Source organism: Malania oleifera, chromosome 6 (genome assembly GCF_029873635.1).
Source record: "Malania oleifera isolate guangnan ecotype guangnan chromosome 6, ASM2987363v1, whole genome shotgun sequence".
NCBI lineage: Eukaryota > Viridiplantae > Streptophyta > Magnoliopsida > Santalales > Ximeniaceae > Malania > Malania oleifera.
Genome location: NC_080422.1, coordinates 7,344,524 through 7,370,140, shown reverse-complemented (window position 1 = coordinate 7,370,140; position 25,617 = coordinate 7,344,524). Strand labels below are relative to the sequence as shown.

At 35.1% G+C, this 25,617-nt stretch overlaps 1 protein-coding gene across 1 annotated transcript in view; it reads right to left on the bottom strand.

The window, feature by feature from the left end:
- Positions 1-19,956: 19,956 nt before the first annotated feature.
- Positions 19,957-25,617, bottom strand: part of LOC131158432 (V-type proton ATPase subunit E-like) — a 39,356-nt gene continuing 33,695 nt past the window's right edge. The window contains exon 6 of the mRNA XM_058113303.1: positions 19,957-20,265. Within this exon, the coding sequence (XP_057969286.1) occupies positions 20,233-20,265 (33 nt within the window). The 3' untranslated portion in view covers positions 19,957-20,232. The remainder of the gene's footprint in view (positions 20,266-25,617) is intronic.

Below are 25,617 nucleotides of genomic sequence, written 5' to 3'. Positions count from 1 at the left end.
ACAACGCTATTCATGAGGGGAAACATGACGTGGAGGAAAATCCTCAAGGCAACCATGAGTTACAGACATGAATATGTTGCTTATTAAGGATACTCGTGAGCTAGAAATGAAATGAAAATGAAAATGAAAATGAAAATGTGAATGAATTAGCGTGAGTTAATAATATAAATAATTAAAGCGAAGTAAAACACTCCGCATGAGGGCTTACTGAGTAAGGTGAGTACTCTAATAAGTATCAATTGTTGCCAAACCCGAGTTATTTAGGTAAGAATACAAACGGTATCAGGGCAGAGGGAAGTTGCTTGTATGGGCAGGTAAGCTTCCTTATTCTCAAGAACTTCATTGGTAAACATGGGTTGTGTATGATTGGATTTGGAAATGAATTAAAAGCTTATGAAAGTTTGTGTTGTATATCTATATGATTGTAAATGTGGAAATGGTATATTTTCTCACAAGATACTATCACTAAATTGTTTATATGTTATGATATTATGAAACTCATACTGCTACACACTGTAGATAATTTATTTCATCTTACTGAGATGTGTCTCACCCAATCATTTAAATATTTCAGGAAACCGAGATAGACTCGGTGATAGAGCTCCGAGATAGAGGGGAGTCAATATCCTGAGTAGTCAGGGTGAGTATTTTGAGTTAGGGAGGTTTGATTCCCCTAAAGTTTCTGTGGTTGACTTGTATATATGGATGGCAGTACTCTGGTATGTGTATTCGTTGTGGTATGTATATATATGGAATGACTTCCGCTGTTATGTTTGTGTATATGAGTATGATTGAGTATCCAATACCCATTTTTGGGTTAGGTTATGTATTGTGGTATCAGGGGTTGGCGTGGCCAATATGTGATTATATGTATTTATTTGTATAGAAAAAAAATGGTATGAAAATCGGGGCGTCACACCAATCACCTTACCATTGTAGGGATTTGTTTCAGCATTGCACTCCTTGACATTTACTCCAATAAGGAATGACGGTTCCACGGCTGTCAATCTCTGAGGATAAGGTACCACAGGTTAGTACTCGTTATTAGTCTCAGCCTCCTCATTAACTGACTTCTTCATTTCTGGGCTCGCTTCCTTTGATTTTTCTTTGACTTCATCTATCTCAGTTGTAACTTCAAGTGCTGAGACAACTGTTTATCTGACGATGAGTATCTCAAGTTGGGAAACTTCTTTTCCACTTCTTGAAGAAATAACGGCCTCCGCTATCTCAATAGAAACATTATGTATTTTCTGCTATTGCTTCTGGTATTCTTGAAGATTAGGCTGAGGTTCTACCTAAAATATCTTTTTTTCTAAGATATTCAACTGCGTGCTCATCTCATTAATGGTGTCCCGCAATTCATTCATGGCCTGAGTGTACTGATAGTTAGTTGTGATCTGAATATGCATGAATTGCTAAAGAGTATCTTTAAGAGACTTCTCTAGTGGAGCAGGTGCTACATTATATTGAAATCCTAGAGGTGCATAACTCTAAGAGATTTGTTGTTGCTGATACTGATGCTGAGGAACAATCGGATGATATATCGGTTGATAAGGGGATGCATAGGACTGGGAAGGTTGATTCCAAAATGGCTCTATACTATTCTCCTTTTTCATCATAGCATCCAAACTTCTGGTGAGTTCAACCTGAAGTGCCTTAACATCAAAATCATCTTTCAGTTCATACCAGTCTCCACCATGTATTGCTCCTAATGGCTGAGCTGTAATTGGTCTTCTTTCAATCCTAGTGTTTTACTGCCGAGCATAGTCAGCTAAATGATCCAGAAAACCCAATGCCTCATCAGGCTCCTTGTCGAAGAAATTTCCTAAACACACAGTACGGATGAATTGTTTCAAGTTAGGAGTCAACGCAGTGTAGAAGTATTTGACCAGGTGCCAAGATTCAAATCCATGGTAGGGACACATATTTACCATATCTTTAAATCGCTCCCAGCTTTCATGAAATTTCTTGCCAGCTCTTTGCTTGAATTAACTTATCTGTTCACAAAAAAATTGAGTTCTCTGTGAGGGAGAAAATTTATACAGAAATTCTCGTTCCATATCAACCCAATTAGAGAAAGAATGAAGCATCAAAAAATTAAACCACATCTTCGCTCTATCCTTCAAAGAAGAAGTATATAAACGAAGTCTAGTAAATTCATCAGTTCTAGCACTAACAACAAAAAAAAAAAAAGCATTGCAAGTCAATTCAAGCTCCGTCAAATGTTGATAAGGGCACTCGGATTCCGTCCCGTAGAACTGAGGTATCAATGACGCCCTCCCACGCTGAATCATGAAATTAAGTGCGTTATTAGGTAAAGTAGTGTAAGATGGTGCAGTAGTGCATGTAGGCTACAAAAAATCCATAAGATTGTGTGGTGCAGGTACAACCATATTTTCTTCAAAACTCTTTTTTTTTCTTTTTTTTTCATGATAAAAATTAAAATAACTGGAAAAACACTAGTTTGAAACTAAAGCTGACATTCCCCGACAATGGCGCCAAAAACTTGACTCACTCTAAAAATGAGCAGTTCGGAAGCTATCCCAAGTATAGGAGTTCAATCGTGTAGTAATTAGCCCAAGGGTCATATCGTATCCTCAGTGAATGCAGTTTAATTCCAAAATTTATGTAATCCCAAAAGAAAATAAGAAAAGAAAAGTTTACTGAACATGGTTCAGATTCAGTTTCTTGGGATTTTTGAGATTTTGTGACGAAATTAAAACAATGTGAAATTTCAATTATAAACCTAACACACACTAATTAACGACAAGAAATGTGAGACAAACACAATAAGATAGACGATAACAAATTTAATTGTGGAAAATAATCCTAAGTTTAACCATTCAGACAAGAAATAAAACCTATGTTAAAAATCTCAGACAAACGCCTAAAAAATGAAAATTTTATCACGTAACTGAAACACACAATCCTAAAATCATATATCAAACATGAACTCAAACAAAACTAAACTTTAAACATTCAAGAACTTAAAAAAATGCAAACTAGAAACTGAACATTAATAATAACCATATAGAAATTAAAATTTCCAGACTTTAATTAAAACACAATTCCAATAAGCAATATTAACTTAAACAATTATTTAAAGGAATAAAGAGAATGAAAGAGAGAGATAAATTAACCTAATGATATTTAATCATTTTAAAAGAAAAGTAAACTAAACTTTAATAAAATTAATCTAACAACCAATTAAAATTCAACAATGATAGAGAGAGAGAGAGAGAGGGAGAGAGAGAGAGAGAGAGAGAGAGAGAGAGAGAGAGAGAGAGGACTAGTCATGGAGAGATTGCTTCCCTTGGCTGCACACGGCCTCCTCCCCCAAAAGCTAGAGAAGAAGACTCCCTAAAAACAAAAAGATAGATAACCCCTAAAAAAAAAAAAAAAAACCTAGCCTACCCTTTTTAACTTTTCAAACTTTACTTGTTTTTTCAATGCCCCCTTTTTTATGCTATTAAAACCCTCCAAAACATGTTCTTTGAGCGGCCCTCAAAGAGACCCAGTGCCTCTTTGCATGGGTGGGTCACGTCATGGACGTCACAATGGCTTTTCCTTTTAATTCAATAGCACACGACTTGTCTTGCACTTTCAAGTCCGATTTTGACCTTTTTACATTCCATATCCCTCAAACATGAAAATTGTATAGAATTTTCTTAACTTTCCATATCAACATGAATCATCTCAATCAAAGATTGGATGAGAAAGTTATGCCCATATTACAAAACAATGTCAAAATTGTCCATAAAAACAACATATGGTAACTTCACGTCCGATTTCGACCTTGATGCAACTAGTATCTCTCAAATCACAAAACATGAAAGTTGTACAGAGTTTTCTTATATTTCTACAGCATCTTGAATCATTTGAATAGAATTTCGGATAAGAGAGTTATGCACAAATTACGAAGCAGTGTCGAAATTGTCCATAATCGCCCAATTAGCTTCGTTTTGCGCTCAATGCCTCCATTTGCATCTTGTGAAAGCTACAGCCCTCACATGCATGGTTCACTTTGTGTATGAATCTTGTGAAAAAGCATTTGTCCTTGTCTTGGTGTGAAAGTAGTATTTATTTTTTTATTTTTTTTACATATATGCTCAAAAATAAGCATACTCGATTTTAAGAGGAGCCTCTGTTGAAATTTTTACAAAATTTGGACATACTATGAATGCATAAATTATGTGTATGAATATTGTGAAAAAAATTTGTGACTATTTGCCTATAAAAGTTGTATTTTTTACAGGTGCACTCAGAAATGGGTATACTCGATTTTAATAGGAGAATCTACCGAAATTTTTACAAAATTTGGACATGCTATGAATGTATAAATTATGTGTATAAATTGTAATGACCCGAAGAATAATGGTATTTAAATAATAAAGAAAAAGGAAAATGGAAATAGAACAGAAGGAGGTAGTAACCTTCATCGACGAAGGTGTGCCTCATCGACGAGAAGACACCGAGAGGATGTTTTGGGACTCTGAATTTCGTCGACGAAGGGAAGAGTTCATCGATAAATTGCCTCTTGACCTCATCGACGAGCTGACGTGGCTTGTCGACGAAGCCCATGGTATAAATAGTGTACAGAAAATCAGAAAAAACTCTCTCTCTCTCTCTCTCTCTCTCTCTCTCTCTCTCTCTCTCTCTCTCTCTCTCTCCTCTCTCTTTGATTTTGGCTCCACTGTTCTCTAGATCAACGATTTGACGCCACCACGATGCTCCTAGGGAAGTTCTTTTCAAATATACCGGAGCGGATTGTTGGTTGAAGTGAGTTGAAATTCATCTCTAATTTGAGGTAAGATTTTTTATGCCAAATTTGGTCTTACCATAGTTATAGGAAATGTTATTCACAGAAAAATATTGAAGTTTAGTTCTGAGAATTGTTGGATTCAGGGTGTTGAACGGGGACCCTGCGAGTGCAGGTAGGGGTGAGCAAACGGTCGGTTCGGCCAAATTCGGTTAATTAACTGAATTAACCAAAATTTTCAGTTAATGATTTCTGATAATCGAACCGACCGAACAAAGGAAGCTCACCGAATCGAACCCGACCGAATTACCTTTTCGGGTAATTCGGTTAACCGAATTTAATCGAAATAATTTAAAATTAATTATTAAAAACAAAATATAATTATAACTTTTTTACTAATTCGAGCTTAATTAAGCATCTCATCTATTAATTTTATTAATAAAAAAGATATTTTGGTATTAAACTATAAGAGTAGAATCACTAGAATCATTAATTATCAATTCGATTAATTCGGTTAACCGAATTGATAATTCATATTAACCGAATCGATAACCGATTAACCGAAAATTGGTAAAATCGTAACCGAACCGAACTGACCCTATTTCTTGATCAAACCGAACCGACCAAAATTGGTCAGTTAATTCGGTTAATTCGGGTTTCCCCGAATTATGCTCACCCCTAAGTGCAGGACCAGTGCATTTAGGGGGTTTCTTTTTAGTATCAGGTAAGGGAATAAATTAAAGCAGTTATTTTTCATGTAATTTATTATTATTTATCAGCAAATTAATTTTCAGGAAAACATGTATTATATTGGTGTAATATGGTAAAAATGCATATTGGGGAAAATACTACTATTATACAGGAAATATGATTTTAGGATGAAATGTATGATTTTACTCAGTATTGTGTGGCATGAATATTATTTTACATGATAAGTATTATATTATGGCAATTTTATGAATAAAGTATGATTTTCAGAAGTTATGAAATATTCAGCGCAAGGTCGTGATTGATAGTCGATGCAAGGCCGTGCACATATATGATTTTGGTGCAAGGCCACAGATATGAAAGTAAACGGCGCAAGGTCGTATGTATTTACGTTATTACAGAAAATGCTATCAATCTATTTATGTTAAATCGTGTATTATCATGTATTATGTATTATCCGAGCCCAGAAGATAGTTTAGTACAGTTACAAGAGTACGGTACCGTAACTATACAGATGAGATTACTATGTTCAAATTTGTGCTAATCGCCCCACGAGGGGGTGGGAGATGAATAGTCGATGTGACTTTCAGTGTAGAGTTGTAGACATCCACCTGACAGTCTGAACCAGGGTGTGGCGGGCTCATCGTACTTACAAATATTTTTTACTCGGCAGTGGTCGGCCAGCCATTGTCGAGTCCCGCCTCCGGGCTGCACAACCCGTCATGGGGGTAAAACATGACATCAGTTAGCTATACATCCTGGGTAAATTTTCAGTATTATCAGTTATATCACACAGTTCATGAACAGTATGTTTTATTAGAAATATGAAAGTATATGTTTATGCAGTTATTAAATGATCAATGTTTTCTGGTAAACAAAATGTAATATATATCTAAATTTGCATTAAATATTCATGTTGCCACACAGCTATATTTAGTTTATTTTCCCTTACTAAGAAGTGTCTCACCCCTGAACATTAAATAATTTTTAGGAAACCCAAAAAGACCGGTGAATCGAGACCACCGTTGTGTCACTGGTGCTACCCCGTTAAGAGGGTAAGTTTTGTACTAGGGTCAGGAGATTTTTGTTGTGGGATCCTAGATGTGTTTTTGATATTTTGAGGTTGTATATGAATACAGTATCACTGTGAATTGTAGTTGGCTCTGGTATTTATATTTTATGGTTATGAATATGTGATTTATATTTACTGCTGCTTAGGTCTCCGTTGTGTATGACAGATGTGTCACCGGAACCCATGGGTTCGGATTGACTATTTTACTTATTATGTTTTATTATATGTTAAGATAAGCAAGACGTTGCATAAATGTTGTGAAAAAACTTTGTGATTGTTTGCCTATGAAAGTATCATTTTTTACAGGTGTTGTAGTGATCCCAAAAATAATAATAATAATAAATTAATTAATTAAATAATTATCATTAATTAAATAATATAATATAATATATTATTATTATATATATATATATATGTATGTGTATATATATATATGTAAGGAAAGGAGACTCTCTCTCTCTCTCTCTCTTTCTCTCCAGCTCTCTTGTCATTCTCTCTCCTTGCCTCCACTCTTTCTTTACCTCCACTCTCTCTCTCTATATTTTCTCAAAAAATACTCGGTCAATCGAAAAACAAAAAATATCGTTGGGTTCCATTCTCCACCATCGTCAATTTAACCGAAGTGAATCGTAAGAGCGTTATAGGCACCACTCTTGGGGTAAGGTAAACCCTCCTCAATTTCTCTCAAATCGTCAGCCAATTGACAATTAGATGCCATTTCTAGGGCCTAGCGTCAATCCTTGTCAATTTGACCGGAGCTAGATTTTGAATTAAACTTTCCAGGCACCACTTCGAAATTAAGGTGAGGAGTACAAATTATGTGGGTTGTTTTAAAATTTTAACTGATTAAATTGTAGTATTTAATTATATCAGATTTTTGGGAGTGTTTTTGGGATATTTTGGATTTAGATTAAACTACGAGGATTTGATCATATTAGTATTTTTTTTAATATGCTAGAGATTAAATTTAAATATGGGAAGTGGATCATACCCCCGTTTTAGAATTTAACTGGTTAACGGGAGTGTGTGAGCCTAGGGATATTAAAATTATTATTATTCTAGGACTTAACTGATTATACTGAAATATGTGGTTACAAGGTTTGTGCTCTGAATGTCGTAGGCGTCGGTTTAGGAATCTTACAGGCACAGTTTACGTGAATAAGGTAAGGGGAATAGATTAAGCCAGTAATTTTATAATTCAACCAGTTAAAATGGAAATTATATGTGTATATATATATATATATGATTATCCTGTGGATTTTGAAAAGCCAACCATTTGAACTGTGATTTTGAGCCTAGTGTTGTGTTATTAATTATTATTTACGAAAATGGAATGATTAAAGTAATGGATTTTCTGGACAAATTGTGGAGATAATTTAACGTGTATTTTCAGTAAAACAGATGATGAACATGGGTTGGCTTATTATTTCTGATGATATAATTATGTGTATTATTCAAATCGTGTGGCATGAGTAAAGTGAATATATTGTGTTAAATAATGATATATTTATGAGATGTCGGAAATACTAAAATGCGTTGAGAATATATATTGTGTGTGATTGTTTAAAACAAAGCTAAATGTGAATGTTAAATTGCAAGTTATGATTTGAGAACTCCGATAGACCATAGTAGGCACAGTACTGTTTAATGTGATTTCTGAAGAGCTAGTGCACCCACATGTCTTAGAGAGAGTGTGGAGACGGGATGGTCGATTGTGCTGAGAAGGGTAGAGTCCCCCTGGAGTCTAGACCAGTATGAAAACAGCCAATTTAACTTATAGACTGAAGAGGTTGGTATTGATTTAACTCTAGTGGGATGACCAGGGTAAAATCTAGCGTACGGGTCGCACAACTCGTCATAGGGGGAAGCATGACAGTGTTTATCCATCTGACAGTGAGTTCTAAATGTATAATTGTAAATTTAACCAACGTATAACATGAGAATAGTGCATTTGAATACAAATTATGTGATGTGAAATGTGGGAACAGATTATGTGATGCGACATGTTATGCGATGCGACATATTATGTGATGAGAAATATTATGTGATGTGAAATACTAAGAAATGTGAAAACTAAGATTATGAAGAGATAAGTATTATAGAGACAGTAGGGCGCAAAGTAATGTAACAAAGTAATAAGTGTATTACATATTGTAGTATTATATGTATTTGGGGCGAGGTAAACTCTTCGTCTAATGGCTTGCTAAGAAAGGCGAGTACCCTAATAGGTATCAGATGTAGCTATACCGAACTGCATAACATATTAGGGCATAGGGAAGTTATACAGACCCGAAAATTTAAAAGGATTAAAATAATAAAAAAAATATAAATAAATAAAATAACAGATAAATAAATAAAAGAAATTGCGTGGGAAAAATAATCATGATAATAATAATAATTAAAAAAATTAAATTAAATTAAGATGAATTAAATAATTAAATAATTAGTTATTAAATTAAATATTTTTACATTGGATTTTAAAAAAACTAATTGAAATAAGGGAAATATATATATATATATATATATATATATATATATAAAATAAGTATAAGATAAGATTTATGTGTGTATATATAAAGTAACGGACATAAGAGATAAGAAGAGAAGAAAGAAGAAGAAAGAAGAAAAAGAATTAGCGGTCACCCCCCCACCCCTACCCCCCCTGAATGTTTTTATTTTTCCTACGTCCACCTCTATCTCTGTCTCTCTCTCTCTCAATTACTCGACGAGTTTGTGACGGATCGGGAAACGGAAAGTGCCGTTGGAATTCTGGTTCCGCTGCCGACATTTCTACTGGAGCAGATTTTTCATGGGAACGGCTTAAGCACTGCTCCTAGGGAAAGGTAATTTTTTCCCATTTTCTCAATTTTGCCGTTAATATTTGGTTAAATCGACAAACGAACACCACCATAGGGTCCTAGTCGTCGTTATCGTCATTTTGACGTAGGTAATTTTTCAATTGGGATTTTCTATGCCCTACTCCAAAGCGAGAGTGGGATTTAGGAAATTTGACAATTTGGCTAAATTTAAGGGTATTATTATTTATTTAGGAATTATGACCCTATGAAATATTAAATTAATATTTTATTCAGGAATAATTTATTGGAACTAGGAATTTAATTTCAGGGTCTGGGTGAGCGCCGCAGGTATTTTTCGGAGTCCCTGTTGGTGTTGTTCAAGAAACCAGGTAAGGGGGAAATATATATTAAATCAGAATTTTTATGAATTTAATAGAAAAATAAATTGTGTTATATGTACGTGTATATGTTTCAGTATGGGTAAAATGCCAACTGTAAAAACCCCAAAAAAAGAGATATAAAAGATTGGAGGATTGATTTCCAAAAAAAAAAAGAAATCAGATTAGTGGATTGATTTCAAAATAAATAAATTATTATTATTATTATTATTATTAATTAATTAATTAATTAATTAATCGAAGTTAAAAGAAAAAGGAAACAAAAATTTAATTAATTAAAATTTATTTTTATTTTTTTAATAAAATATATTATTAATATTAATTAAATATATTATTATTATATTAATATATATATATATATATATATATATATATATATGTCAAACCACCTGAAGCTAAGCTTCAGGTGGATTCTATTTTAAATTCAACCCCCCCCCCCCCTTATCATTTATCTTCTTCTTCTTCTTCTTCTTCTCCATTCTTTTCTTTTCTTTTCTTTTCTTTTCTTTCTCTGTAACTCTCTGAGCTCTCTCTCTCTCCTCACGTTCTCTCTCCCTCTCTCCTCGATTTTGCGACAGATTTTCGCCCGATCGAAAATCCGAAGATACCACTGGACTCCATTCGCTGCTGCCGTCATTTCTACTGGAGCGGATCGATGGTAGGAGCGGCGTAGGCATATTCCCTGGGGTAAGCCATTTCCCCCTTTTTCTTTAATTTCTTGCAAAATATAAGCCCAATTAACGAACGGACACCACCACAAGAATCTAGGGATGATTCTCTACAAGTCTAGTGGGACGGAATTCTCGTGGGGGTGTCGGGCCAAAACTCCAAATTTGGGGTGCGGCGATTATTAAGGGGCTTATTTTTAATTAATTAGCATTAATTTAGAAATGCTAAAATATTAAGCATCTGCGACTGAAATAGGATTTCTGAAATTTAGGGCTCAGGTGAGCGCCGCGGGTGTAATTTTGGGACCCGCAGGCAAAATTTGAAAAATTAAGTAGGGATATTAAATAATAGTTTAAATATTAATTTGAGGTATATGGAGCCTAAGGAAGGCTAGATGAGTATTATTTTGGAGAAATAGATTAATAAATTTGGGGAAAAATGTAAATTGCAGGAATTAAATTTCGGGCGCTAAGGGCGTGAAATTTTGGGTCCTAAGGAATTTCTCAATAGTCAGGTAAGGGAATAAACTAAAGCAGTAATTTTTCATACAAATTATTATTGATTATGAGTAAATTTATTTTCAGAAAAGCATATGTTATATTGTGTATTACGCATGAAATGTACGATTGGGAAAATACTGCTATGATGATTAAAATGTATATGTATGTATGAGATGTAAATAATTCACGTTTTTAGAATATGAAGTATGACTTTTAACAGCATATGTGTGGCATGAATATTATTTTATGTGAAATGTATTATGATGTGAAAGATTTTACGAACCAAGCATGATTTCAGGCATTTATGAAAATATGAGTTATGTTGTGATGGTTTTGACGATTGTGTGATAAATGAGGTATTTTCAGTATATATATACCTGAAACAATTTTGGCGCGAGACCATATATTTATGTTATCGGCACGAGGCCGTATTTATGTTTTTGGCGCGAAGCCATATATTTATGTTATCGGCACGAGGCCGTATTTATGTTATCGGCACGAGGCCGTATTTATGTTATTGGCGCGAGGCCACGTATTTATATTTTCGGCACGAGGCCGTATCTATGTTTTCGGCACGAGGCCGTAATGATGTTACGTATGATCATGTATTATATGTTTTCACAACCAGGATGTTAGTTTAGTTCAGACCAGGAGCTCGGTACCGTAGCTATGGGTTCATTTTGGCACGAGGCCTTATTAGTGCTACCGTCCCACGAGGGGATGGGAGATGGATAGTCGATGTGGCTTTCAGTAGAGTGTGGACGTCCACCTGGCAGTCCGGACCAGGGTGTGGCGGGCTCATCGTACTTACAGACATATTTGATTCGGCAGTGGTCGGCCAGCCATTGTCGGGTCCCGCCTTCGGGCTGCACAACCCGTCATGGGGGGTAATACATGACACTAGCTAGCTATTCATCCTATGTTTATTTTCAGTACTACAGTTATAACAAATGATTTTATGTATGATATGAATTATTAACAAATGTGAAAATATATGTTTACCCAGTACGATATGATGATGTTTATGGAGTTATGAAATGTACTATATACGTATAAATACATTAAATATTCATGTTGCCACACAGCTATATTTAGTTTATTTTCCCTTACTGAGAAGTGTCTCACCCCCAATATTATTACATTTTTCAGGAGTCCCTGAGAGACCGGCGGGTCAAGGCCGCCGTTAAGATTAGTGAGATTACCCCGTGAGGAGGGTAAGATTTTGTACTAGGGTTAGAATTATTTTGTGTTTGACCCTAGAGATATTTTGATGTATGTGAGGATGTATAGAATGCTCTGGTATTATATTTTATGACGGGATGTTTGAGATTTTATGTGTACTGCTGCTAGGTTTTCCGCTGTGTATAACAGGTGTCCCCGCTACCCACGGGTTCGGATTGACCATTTTATTTAGTATGTGATATTTTATGTTAAGAAATTGAGGGACGTTACACCAACTATTTGAATTATATTTTTTTGAGTTTAAGACTGTTTATTAGATATGTATATGCAAAAATGAACTGATGAAAGTGGAAAATATTTTCAGGATAATTAAGTAAGAAATGAAAGGTATTTTTAGTATATAAACATTAAATGTTGGTTGCTTAGTTTACAGGCAGTGTATGAATTTTATTGCTAAATTGTGTGCATGAGAATCTTTGCAAATATATGTTAAATGTATGAGATTCGGGTTAAGTAAGTAAAGCAATGAAAATAAAATATGATATGGACAATGTTGCCTGTGTATGTTAAATGCAACCATGTAAATTTAAGACAGCTGAAAGACAGTCATGTTAGCAGATCTAGCACACTTCTGTGTAGACTAACTAATGAGAGCTAAAAGGAGCTATGTTAGCAGATCTAACACGTTTCTACATAAACTAACTGATGATGGCTAAAGACCAGCTGTAGTACGAAGTAATGAAATGAAATGTTATGCAATAAAATGATGATGAAATGACAATGAAATGAAATGACAAAAGTAAATGATGTAAATAGGAAAGAGTCACTTAAAGTGAAATGAAATGTAAAGTTTAGTTATGAACAGGAATGAATGTGCATGAATGTGTAATGAAAGAAAAGAATAATGTATTATGATATTAGAAGTATGTATGTACGTAGAACATGTTACGATTGGGCGAGACGTACCTTTTTCCTGAGGGCTTGCTGAGTAAGGCGAGTGCACTGGTAGCTACAGATGTGGCAGTAGTCGCATAACGTACTAGAGCAGAGGGAACCTACTTGTATGGGTGAGTAGATTTCCCTATCCTTAGGGCCTTTACCGGTAAACTTTTGTATGAACAGTGTGAGTACGAGATTAATTTATCACTTGAGGGCTTACTGAGTAAGGTGAGTGCCCTAATATGTTTTAGCTGCGACCTTTGGGTTGCCTAAATATCATAGCAGAGGGGTGCTACTTGTATGGGCGAGTAATCACCCCTATCATCGAGTAATCTCGTGGGTTAAACATTTGCATGTGTTTGATTAGGATCTGGGAATGATTTCGGAATTTATGTTAAGGATTTTCAAATGTTAAATATTATGTTATATATAAACTCATGTTGGTCACACACTGTTTTAATATATGGTTTCTTCCCTTACTGAGATGTGTCTCACCCGAATATGAATTTATTGTTTTTCAGGATTTCTTCGAGATCGAGCTTAGAAAGCTCGAGGTTTTTATAGCATTATTGGGAGATATAAGAAAAAGGGTATAAACATTTTAATGATGTTTTTGTAGAAAGTAAATATTTAAATTTTATGTCTTTATGTTTTGAGGCTATTGAATAAGGAATGATTGTAAAAATACTGAATTATTTTAGGAGTTACGTAGATTTATGGAAATGGAGGTGATTGATAATTTATTATGGATTATAGTTAGAATTAGTAAACTCTGGTATTATGTTATATGGAGATTATGATTATGTTTTCCGCTGTGTATGTTATGTTAATTATGGATTATTAGGTATAACGCGCCGGACCCGGGATTAAGGGTTCAGGGCGTTTCAGAAGCTACTTGTATGGATGGGTAATCTTCCTTATCCTCGAGAACCTTCGCTGATAAATAATTATGTGAATATGTGTGAATACGATACAAACTATCCACCTGAGGGCTTACTGAGTAAGGTAAGTGCCTTGATGAGCATTAGTTGTAGCCATACCCGGTTGCATAAGGTATTAGAGCAGAAAAGTGCTACATGTATAAGTGAGTAATCACCCCAATCCTTGGGAAACTCTCGTTAATAAAATTCGATGCATGTGTGTGAGTAGGGATAGAGAATGATTTCATAATTGTGGATTAATTTATAAATGATAATTATATTTTATACACAAATCTCATGATAGTCACACACTGGTATTAATCTATTCCGTCTTACTGAAATGTGTCTCACCCGATATGAATTTCATCTTTTTTAGGACCTCCGCGTGATCGAGCTCAATGAGCTCAGGGCTAGGCCAAGAGAGAGAGAGAGAGAGAGGGTATAACTTTGGATATATACTTTTGGGCTGTATTATATTAATGATTTCTGAGTTGCATATTTGTGAATACTGGATGTTGGAAAATACTATTGTGGGATATATATATATATAGAACTCTGGTATGTTATAAAGGATGTTAGTTTATTTTTTTGCTGCGTAATTGATGTTATAGTATCTGATACAGGTAAATGAAACACATGGTACCTAGGCCCCACTTGGCGGGATCGGGGCGTCATAGGTGTGCTTAGAAATGGGTATACTCAACTTTAAGAGGAGATTCTGCCAAAATTTTTTACAAAAGTTGGTTATACTATGAATGTATAAATTTTGTGTATGATTGTTGTGAAAAAACTTTATGATTGTGTGCCTATAAAAGTTATTTTTTTTAACAAATGCGCTCAGGAATAGGTATACCTAATTTTAAAAGGAGACTGTTGAAATTTTTATAGAAGTTAACAAAGCATTATTTTTCACACCAAAGAGAAACCACTTATTAAGGGTGAAAATTTCAATATTTTAGACTATTATAGTGATAAAAATGTCTGAGATATATATCATTGTATAGGTAATAGTAGCTTTAAAATTTGCATTAAATAGAACATTTTTACAACATTAAGTTAGGAAATGCACTACCATTATGAGCCTTTATACAATTTATTGAGTAGGCCATAGCAAATTCAAGATTTGCATTCAATAGAATATTTTAGAGCATAAAGTCACAAAATGCACTGTCATGGTGGACCTTTATACAATATATCCAAGTTAAAAGAAAAGTGCTAACAATTTGCTCTAACTTAGCCACAAGATTGAGTAAGACTTTAGCTCTTACTTCATTCAATTGGAGGAAAAAGAACAAGATTTTTCTTCCACATTATAAAAACACTCCTATCATATTACACTCCAGTTAGTAGTTAGCAATCATTTACGCTCAACTTAGAATGAGGCTCAACCTTCAACTTATGCTTCTTCACAATCTCATTCGACACTAACTGGAGCTACTACTCAGATCAATTGCTAAATAAAATAACTACTTCTGACAAATTACTTGAACTTAAAAAAAAATACTCATTATTTTCTAATCTTACGTGATATCAATTTAATGTGAGCCACATATATTCTAAACACTATGCAATCAAATTATATAGCATCCTATATTTCTATTTCTATTGTGGTGTCATTTGTCTCATCTTCATATTCCTTTTGAGCGAGTGCAAGCTCCGATAATACTCAAGAATGTAAAGTGAGTTTCTTGATTATTGAAGTCTTGGCACTTGAGACAATGAGCTATTTTTGGGGCTTAGGTCATGTACTAGAATCATGTTCAATAGAAAATGATTACCTTAATCCAAATTTTGGTTTTAACATTTTCGTATAAGATTAATAGTAGTGGTGCTATTTGTACCACATTCCTCATCACACATAGAGTCATGGGGAGGTGTATGCTAGAATTGGTGTATTCCCAAGAGGGGGGTGAATTGGAAATTTAAATTCTTTAGCCTAAGTTAAACCAGATAGCAGCAGTATTTCAAAACCTAGGATTTTTCTATGCAATCCCAATCACACTGATAATTAACTAAGCAAATATTTAAACAATTAAACAATCTCAACATTTCCAAGAATTCACAGAAATTGAAATATAACATACATGCGCAGGAATATAAAGTGCAAGAAATTAAAAGTAGACACACGATATGTTATCAGGGTTCAGCCAATACTGCCTACGTCCCCGCCTATGCTCGCAAGCACAAGGATTCCACTAATGATTGCTTACTTGCGGGTGGAGCGGCACCTAATACAACACTTTACAGGATGATGCACCTAGTTCACTTAACCAGATCTAAACCAGTCCGGGACTATTCACAGGGCTAGTCTCCCACTTCCGATCATACAACGGGAAATACAACAAATATTTAAATGAAATATTTTGTACAACCAGATTGCTTCTAATACAATCATATATGTACCACTATGCACAATCAATCAATGAACTCAAATATGATATAAATATAAACTCAAGTGAGAATGTGTGTTTTTCTCTCTAAGATATTTTTATGTAAAAATGCGAGAGAAAATAATGATGATGATCTTTGATCTAAATACAAGATATTCAATAGGTATTTTTCAAAGATCTAAAACCCTCAAATGATATCTCCAATATATATATATATAAGAAATAAAGTGCAGGAGATTTAGGGTTCAAGCCCAAAAAGGATTTTGTAATAAAGCCTAAATGAGCTTATGAATTCTTGCAATGAATGTGCAAAAATCACAAGTAAGAATGTTTTACTCCCAAAAATGTTTATCAGCTAAAATGTGTGGGAGAGACAATAAAACCACTCTCAAAAATATTTTTTTTAAATTTAAATCAAAGAGAGAGTGAATGCCTTGAAAGATAAAATGTCCAAAATAGGAATGCTCTCTTTTAATAAAGAATTTTTCCAAAGAATAGTGAAAAGACAGTAAAAATTGAATAAAGAACAAAAATACTTTTGGGAGAATTTTCTCTCTAATCTTCCTATTAAAAATAAGTAATGGAGGGGGTATATATAGACTCAAGATGATTTTTGACCGTTAGGGACATATTAGGGATTTTTAGATTTGTTTAATTAAAAATTTACCCTAATTACTGCAATTAAAATGTGGCAACCCGAGAGTTTCGGTCACCCAAGCCATACGTTCAGTCACCCGAACACTCACAACTAGAAAAGTGCATTTTATGCATTCGGGTGCCCAGTGACAAGGTCGGTTGGTTGAACCAACGCGATTTCCAAACTGTTCGAGGTTCGATCGCCTGACTCGAAGTTCGATCTGCCAAACTTCTCAGTTCGGTCGCCCGGGATAAAAATGAACTATAAGTTCGGGCGCCCGAGGAAGATGTGAAAAGTGACTTTAGGAGTTCGGTCGACCGAGACTGTTTAGTTCATTTAAGTTCGGTCGCCCAACCCAAGTCAACTTTTTAACTTGTCAACCATTCGGTCGATCGAGGCATTTTCAACACACAAGTTCAGTCACCCGAATCCCTTTAAATTTTAAGACTTAAGTTTTGTTTTTACCCCTAATTGCATAGATGATAATGGAGACTTTCCTAAGTGATTATGCAAGGACATAGGGTCTCTCTAAGGTCTTTGAGCTAACCCTAAAAACTCGGCATCGGTCGACTTTCGATCGACCGAAGGGTGCCCTATGGTCATTTGGTTCCTTATGGTTAATCTACGGTCATGTTGAGGTCACTCATATCATGCATGCAGATGCAAATATTACAGATCATAATATTACACACCAAATAATGAAACAAAATGCATTTGCAAAATAAACAATAAGGCTTATTCTTCTTTGCTCTTCTGAAGTTTAATGCCACAAAATATATGCGCTTTACGTCCTTTCTAGCTTCCATTTCCTTGTCTTATGTGTGTGTTTGAATTAAAGCCATGTTCAAGTACTGAGTGCACACACAAGTATTTTGCGGTTTGTTATTATCAAAACTAAGTATCGAACTTAAAAAGTCAACAGTGTAGTTGGCTATGGAGGTCCTATCAGGGGCATGGGTAGGTTGCCACAATCTTTCATTAACTTAAAAATGAAAAAACTAAATAAATGAGCATGTTTGGCTTTTTTGCTTTTAATTGAAAGGCCAAAAAATTCACAACACTTGCAATTTGTTTGGGTTACAAAAATGGGAATGGAATAAAACTAAATTGGCTTTGTAATATTGTATATTTATTGTATAATTTTTTTATTTTAGGTAATATTTAGGAACATAGATTTGGAATTTGAATTTGTATGAATTGAAAAAAGTCCAATAAAAGTCCTGTTATGTTTTATCCAAATTCTCACAAATCCGCATCCTAGATACGGGTTATTTTAATCTCAACTCATTCTATTTCAGCATACTAAACATTGGATAGAACTAATTAATATCACAATGGCATTTTTTTCATCTCCTCTTCTTTTGTTGTTCCATTGGAGATGTATTAAGACCTTGGAATTGGAGATATACCTTTTTGCATCCCTCTCCATATTTAAACCTAATAACTTAAACAAGAAATCTTACCTTCTAACTATTATGACCTTGAAATAAAATGTCACATTTCTTTTGGTACATATAAGCAATAAAAAAGAGGCAGAATCATATGGAAGGATGATTTAAGTTAGAAATAATATTATACTATTATCATTTACTGTCTTATTTATTGTCTGAATGAAAAATCTTGACACATACTTTTCTATTTATATATACATATATATTAAATGTCAAAACTAAATTTGTATTCTTTCTAGTCTCACATTACTTTACCACAAAACAAAAAATAGTAAAGAATAGAGAATAAGGACAAAAAACCATGACTTGTCAGATCTGTACAAATTGATGCATACATGGGCAAGCATATGGGACTATGTTTTTTCCCCGTCGCTCATTAAGTTATTAGGAATTTTTTAATATTATGATTATATTTGGTGCAACGCTAATATTTGTTGTAATGGTCAATAATCTTTTAAGTACATTATTTTGATGTGTTTGTGATGTGTATATGTAATAATTTCAACCATTAGTAATATGTTTTAACAATAATAATAATAATAATAATAATAATAATAATAATAATCCAAAAAAAAAACTATTATTCTTACCCTATGTTTGGAACAAACCTTAGATTTGAATGTGTGAATTTAATTGGTAATATCAATAATAGTAAAAATAATGGTAAGGACTTATTACAGAAGGTCGCTTGCAACGATGGATCTGGGTTTTGAACCCTGCCGCTTGCATTATACATCTAGATTTACCTCCAACGTATTGCCTATAGGCACGATTGGCATAGATGTGGGATTAGTTAAGCCCAAAAAACCGACATATCCAATAATTGAGGTACGAATGTTTTTATCCCACAAAATTTGAACTCCATTTTTCAGCCCAAAGATTTACCTAAACGAGAGACGAGGGCGTAAATACCCATTCTCAGAGAATTCAAGATACCTGCCATAAGAGTTTTTTTCTAAATCTTCAAACCAGGGGAATCTAAAAATTCAATAGATCATGTTTCGGACAATATAAGAATAGTTCGAACCAAATGCCCTGAAAGAGCTAGACTTTAGGTTTGTGATATGCACTGTTTATTCATTTACTCTTTTATTTATGATTCCATCTCCATTCATTTTAAATACTGCATTGCTAGCACAAGCAGTAGCTCAGCTGCCATGGATAATTTTAATTTGCATCGAATAAGACATTTTTAAAAAACAGGATCAGCCGAGATCACAAATTATATTTACCATTGGGCATTATCATGGGGCATTCAGTTCAGAAAATCAAAGCCTGAAATAATACTAGAGATTACAAAATCCTGGTTACCAAAAAATATGCATGAAAATGCTCGTGAACATAATAGACTTTGAAACCAAGCTCAGACGCCCGAACACAATTTTCAAAATGGATTAATAAAGGCAAACATTCTCAACTCACCATTCCCACGAAGCCTCAAAATTTTCACGACTAGCTATGCTATTCTGCTCGGTATTACGCAGTTGAAAGAAATATACGAACCATTTGGGATGACTATTCAAGAAAAGGGTATAGTTGGAGACCTGTTTTTTATTGGGTAGATGCTCTCTCAAGATGAAATTATTTCTTACTTGTTATTTTTAAAAAATGAGTATATTGCAATGCCCCACACTATATGAGCACCAAAAGCAAAGACCGACTCACTAAAAAAACTGAAGTGATGAACGACATTCACATAACAATGAAACAAATAGTGTACATAAACAAGCAATACGGCAAGGAATTCTGGTGGCCAGTGACCAATCTTTTAACTCAGGAACTTTCCAATAAACAACATGCCTCCATTCATCATGCAGCCTGACCATAAAGCCTCCTGCGGATCTGCAACCAGCCCAGAATATAGAAATGGTTAGTGCAACTATTAGTAATAACACCACCAAAATAAAATAGTTCTTTTCATGCTAATTCTGCAGACCCAAAAAAAACAAATGTAACATCTACAAACAGATAGCTCCAAGCAAATAAACAAATAACCACATCAGTGCACATGCATGTGCGAGGAACAAGCAACATCTACAAACAAATAGCTCCAAGCAAATATCACGGAATAGAAACAAATAACCACATTAGTGCACATGCATGTGTGACGAACAAGCAAGCTTAAGCTTTTTCCTTGGGCTAGGCCCCAGTCCAAAAATTCCACGACGTTAATTTTTAATTTGCCTTTTATTCGGCAGGATCTGTTCATTTAGAGGGCTGGAGGCACAATGAATAAAAATTTGCACCATATACCGAAACGAGGCCATGCAGTACCCATGCAATCAGCAGCCAGCAAGGGCTGTACCAACTGGGATGTAAGTGACTCAAGCTTGCTTACAAGCTCCTTGGACTCAACTTGTTCCCTAACTCGACTCAACTCAATTCTACTCAAGTTCAAACTCAATAATAGTACTCAAGTAGTATATTTATGTTCTTCTAGCTCCTCATGCTTGTGCTTTTACTATATTTCCGATTGACTCTTATTTCTCATTTTAAAGTGGTTTTTTTTTTAATAATGTTGGTTACCAGCCAGCCTCCATCACCCTATGACCTTATTATGATGTTAATAATGTGGATTTCAGGCATAATAGCACAATAATTTGTTGCGTTTTGCCAGCTATAGTTTATATATTTCCCTCTCGCATCATAAGGTTCTTACTTTAACTCCGCTTGTGATGCACTTAATGTCCTAATTTTTTAATACAAAGTCGGTACGAAGCCCGGGTAAAGGAGGAGGGTTGCGTTAGGTAGCTAATAGCCAGCATAAAATTAGTCAGATCACTATGATATGAATCCTTACCAAATATCGCATATATTGGCGGAAAATGATTCATATAGCCGACCCCACCTAGTGGGACTTAAGGCTTGGTTTTGTTGTTATATTATATATATCATATAATATATTTTTTATAAATATATTTAATATTATGTATACATTATATACATTTATATGTATTTAATATTAATTTATAATCGAGACAAGCTTAATCGAGTCGGGCTTGAGTTTATGAACTTATAATCACGTCAAGTTTGAGTTTAACAATTATGAAATCAATCAAGTTTGAGTCGATTTTCGAGCTTAACATTTTCAAGTAGAGTCAAACTCAAATATTTTATTGTGTCGACTCGAATACACCCCTAGTAACAACCATACCATAAGTTTATACCATGAGAGCTAATGGGTAATGACTGTAAGGGATTTCTAACAATCAGCACACGAGTTCCTTTAAATTATCATTGACAGTACCATCTACTCCCTTGCAAACAAATCTTTGAAGGAATTATGAAGCGTCCACTTAGACAACCATTTTGCTGGAATGGCTTCTTAAAGCATGCACCAATTGCAAGCATGGAGTCAGATCCAAGTCTGGTCTTCAGCAGCCTAGTTGAGCCTCCCATAATTCAGCAATCCAGCATTCCTCTTCATCCCTAATGAGACCTTTTGCCACCAGCTAAACCAGAGTTCCCCCAGCTACTGCCATCATATTATTTTAACCCCACCCCTTTGGTTTGCAAGCTACAAAACCTTCCCTTTTGGAGCTGACTGCACAAACAGAGATCTGAAGGATTCAGAACCTTGGGCAACTGTCACAGTGTCAGTGGTGCTGGTATGTCTACTGAAAACTCGTTTATTTCACCATTCCCAATTACTCCCCATAAGCAAAAACCATGGGCCAGCAAGCATCATTCTCTTTGCTAATAAAGGAGTGACAGTTTTCAGCCATCCAATATTTCAAGGATAAGAGCATAAAATCTCACGCAATCCCCATTCTTGAGCAGTTAAGTCCGTCCATTATTCTGTGGCTGCGTACACAGGACATACATGGCACATTCACTAGGGTGCCAACATCAAACATGGCTGCTGTCATTGATTAAGCCCTACTGAATTCCTCTTCGAAATAATTTTAAGAATACCTTATGTTTTAAGTCAGTATTAATGTATTATACTACAATATCAGAGCCAGTGAAACCAGGTTGAGAAGTTAAGTGTAGACACGCACCTGGCACAAAGAGATACACCAAGAACATTGGCAGGTGCATCTGCCACACACACACACACACAGGGAGAGAAGGAGGCACTAGCTCAAGACTGTAAGAAAGCACCTGTTACAATATTAGCTACAAAAGCCAGGCACTCAAAACCCCTGAAAAAACAGCCTGCAAACCCAGTCAGGCACCTCCATAAGAATTTCATGGCAATAAACACCAAGCACAATCAACCATTCACTTTCACTACCAAATCTCCTGCACTTTCTCTGCAAGGGGTGAAGAATATGATTAACTTCGTTGCCATAATCATTCATGAAAATATGGAACCATCACCACAATATCCTTTCCCTTGCCGGCAACATACCATGCCAACAGTTTAAAATTAAGGAATGGTGCATGGGATGCAACCAATGCAACAATTACTATGCTAACATGTAGCTAACAAGCTAGAAAGACAGCAGAAGCATGCAGGGAGGGGGGCTTGTATTGACTCGATGCTTGATTACGATGTTCAACGTTGCTTCAATTCCCATGGGTAATCATTATGAATGCCCTCGGCTTGAATATTCCTCATCTCTATGATATGATTTGAGTCAGCTCAAATTGAAACCCAGATGTAGCCTAGTATAGGAAGGAAATTGAAGCTTGTAGGCTTTCTTATAAACCTTGTTTAGCCTCAATGTAGACCCGACACATACATTGCTTGACAAGCACCACATCCCTTTAGTGGAATTACACTGGCCACCTCTTCTTGTAACTCACTTCTTCATACACTTAGCAGTCATCTTCAAGAAGGCATGTGCCACCCAACAATGCCACCTTGGCACTTTGCATTGCGCATGCTCCCTCTTAAGCTTCTCAACCTCTTCCGTTGGAGCTGTCACCAAGACACTGCCATAATCCCTTTTGGACAGCATCTTGACAATGGTATTCAAAGCACATTGCATCTCCCTCCAAAGCCTGTTGCCATCACCCTTGGACTTTGAGCTCCTCGATGCATTGGTCGACATTTAACCTTCATTAACCACACCTTAACTATAATGCTACATACTTCTCCAAAGCCTACAGCATGTCGAGGAACCTATCCTTCTTCCCTTGCCCCCCCAAGGGCCCTCAACATAGGTGTTCAATCAGATCTTGACATCCTCAACCTATTCTTATACCCTGTCAAACTTAAAATTTTAAGCACACTTTTATCTAAACCTGTTTGGCACTAGAAAAAGCCAATCCCTCACTTGAGCTATGTTAATAAGCCCTCACCCCACAAAAAACTCAAACCTAACAAGCAAGAAAGTAAGCAAAGACAAGAGCATGCTGGAAGGATGCCTAGTATAGCATGCAATGCTGAATGACTACAATGACGTACACCTCAACCAACAGTTGAGACCATTTTGGTTCAAAGATGTCCAAAAATGTCCAGATGAATCCATTACAATATCTACAACTTGAATGAATATCTTAGTATCTACAACCTTTTATCGTGCTCCTTGGAAATATATACTTGGAGAGTTTCCTTGGAACCTCCACATCCCTTAAGCATTCTTTTCTTTAATTTAGTGGAACGTTCTAGAAATTTCTGGAAAAAGAAGCTCCTTGGTGGGTTGAGTACAAATAAGTGCACTCCATGACACATGGCTGATCAAGTAACTACAAATCCTAGAAAATCTCTTTGGAAAGAACCATGAATAAGGAATATGAACATGCAAACAATTGGAGATACATGCTGGAGATTCATATATGCTACCGCAGCTGAATGCAGAAATCCAGCAGTAATGTAACAAGACAATAGCTAAAGAATGCAAAGGCAGCAAAATTGGACTTGGAAGCATGATCAGACAAGGATTTAATTAAATTATACATTAAAACCACCTCTTTCCCCTCCAGCTTGGGGAGATTTAGGCACAAAAAACCTGGGAAAGTACTGCTCATTTTACTGCAGTGTGATTATTGTTTGCACAGCAACAGCCTGTTTCTTCAGGTTTTCAAGGATATTTGAGTTTGGCTTATTTTATTTTGCACAGCTAGGGTTACTTTAAACAAGGTCTAATATTAATTGTCAAGGACTTTTGCTTTTGTTGGCCTAACTTGACTTTCGAATCTCGTTTTGATGATAACAAATAAAAGTTGATTTAACATATTGTTGTTAAGTGATGATGTTTCAAGAATGTTTGAATGATAAACCTCAAAATGCAAGTTCAAGATCACCAATGACCATAAAAGCCACACTTATCTTTAAAGTGATCCAAAGGAAGCTCAAGTGAACCAAAATGATCAAAAGCATATGGAAGCCTAAAATTGACTCAAGCTCAATTTTAAGAGGACTCAAAGCAAAGACTCATATGAAGACTTCAAAGCTTAGAGTGTTTAAGGCTTTAGGATGAATCAATGTAAGTACTTCATACTAATTATCATATTGAAATGTTTTGAAACTCATTAGGGTTTGTCTTGGACTTAGAAACCTTGTTTTAAAACCCTAGAAAATGTTTTTATAAGTAACAAAACCAGAGAGCCAAGTGTTTTTGAACATTGAATAGAAAAACAGAAATTATAACTGTTCAGGCAACTGAAGAATAAGCTTAGGCGCCTGAAGATTTTCCTTAGGCGACTGAAGAATAAGCCTAGGTGCTTGAAGATTTTCCTGATGAATTTCTAAGGAGGCAGTGTAGGCTCCGACAACTGACCCTTGTCACCTCAGACGCCTAACCTTGTTTTCAATTGAAAATACACAATTTTAAGGAACCTTAGGCGATTGACCCCGAGACTTCAGGCGCCTGAACACTATTAACGGCTATATTTTTTAAAAGTTTAAAATTCAAATTTAAGTTTCTTGTGCCCCAAATTTTGTAAAATCTTAAGAAATACTCCAAGTAAACTTGGGCAACACGAATTAACCATTTTGAGCCTATAAATACATGTTTTCACAAATCAAACTCACACCATGCAATTGAAAATCTGCTCTCAAGCTGAAAAGCTCTCTTTTGCTTAATCTTTCAATCTGAATTGCTGAGTTATTTTAAAGTGCTGGTTATTCTTCTCTGAGCTCTACAATCTGAATTGTTGATTCTTATCTAAAAGAAGTAATCCGGTGAAATTGTTCTTGAGCTTAAACTCTATTTATTTTGATATTTGTTATTGAAGCATATAGTGCTTTCAATTGTACTAACCAGCTCTATCTGAGAGCATTCTTTGTACAAAAGAAATTGT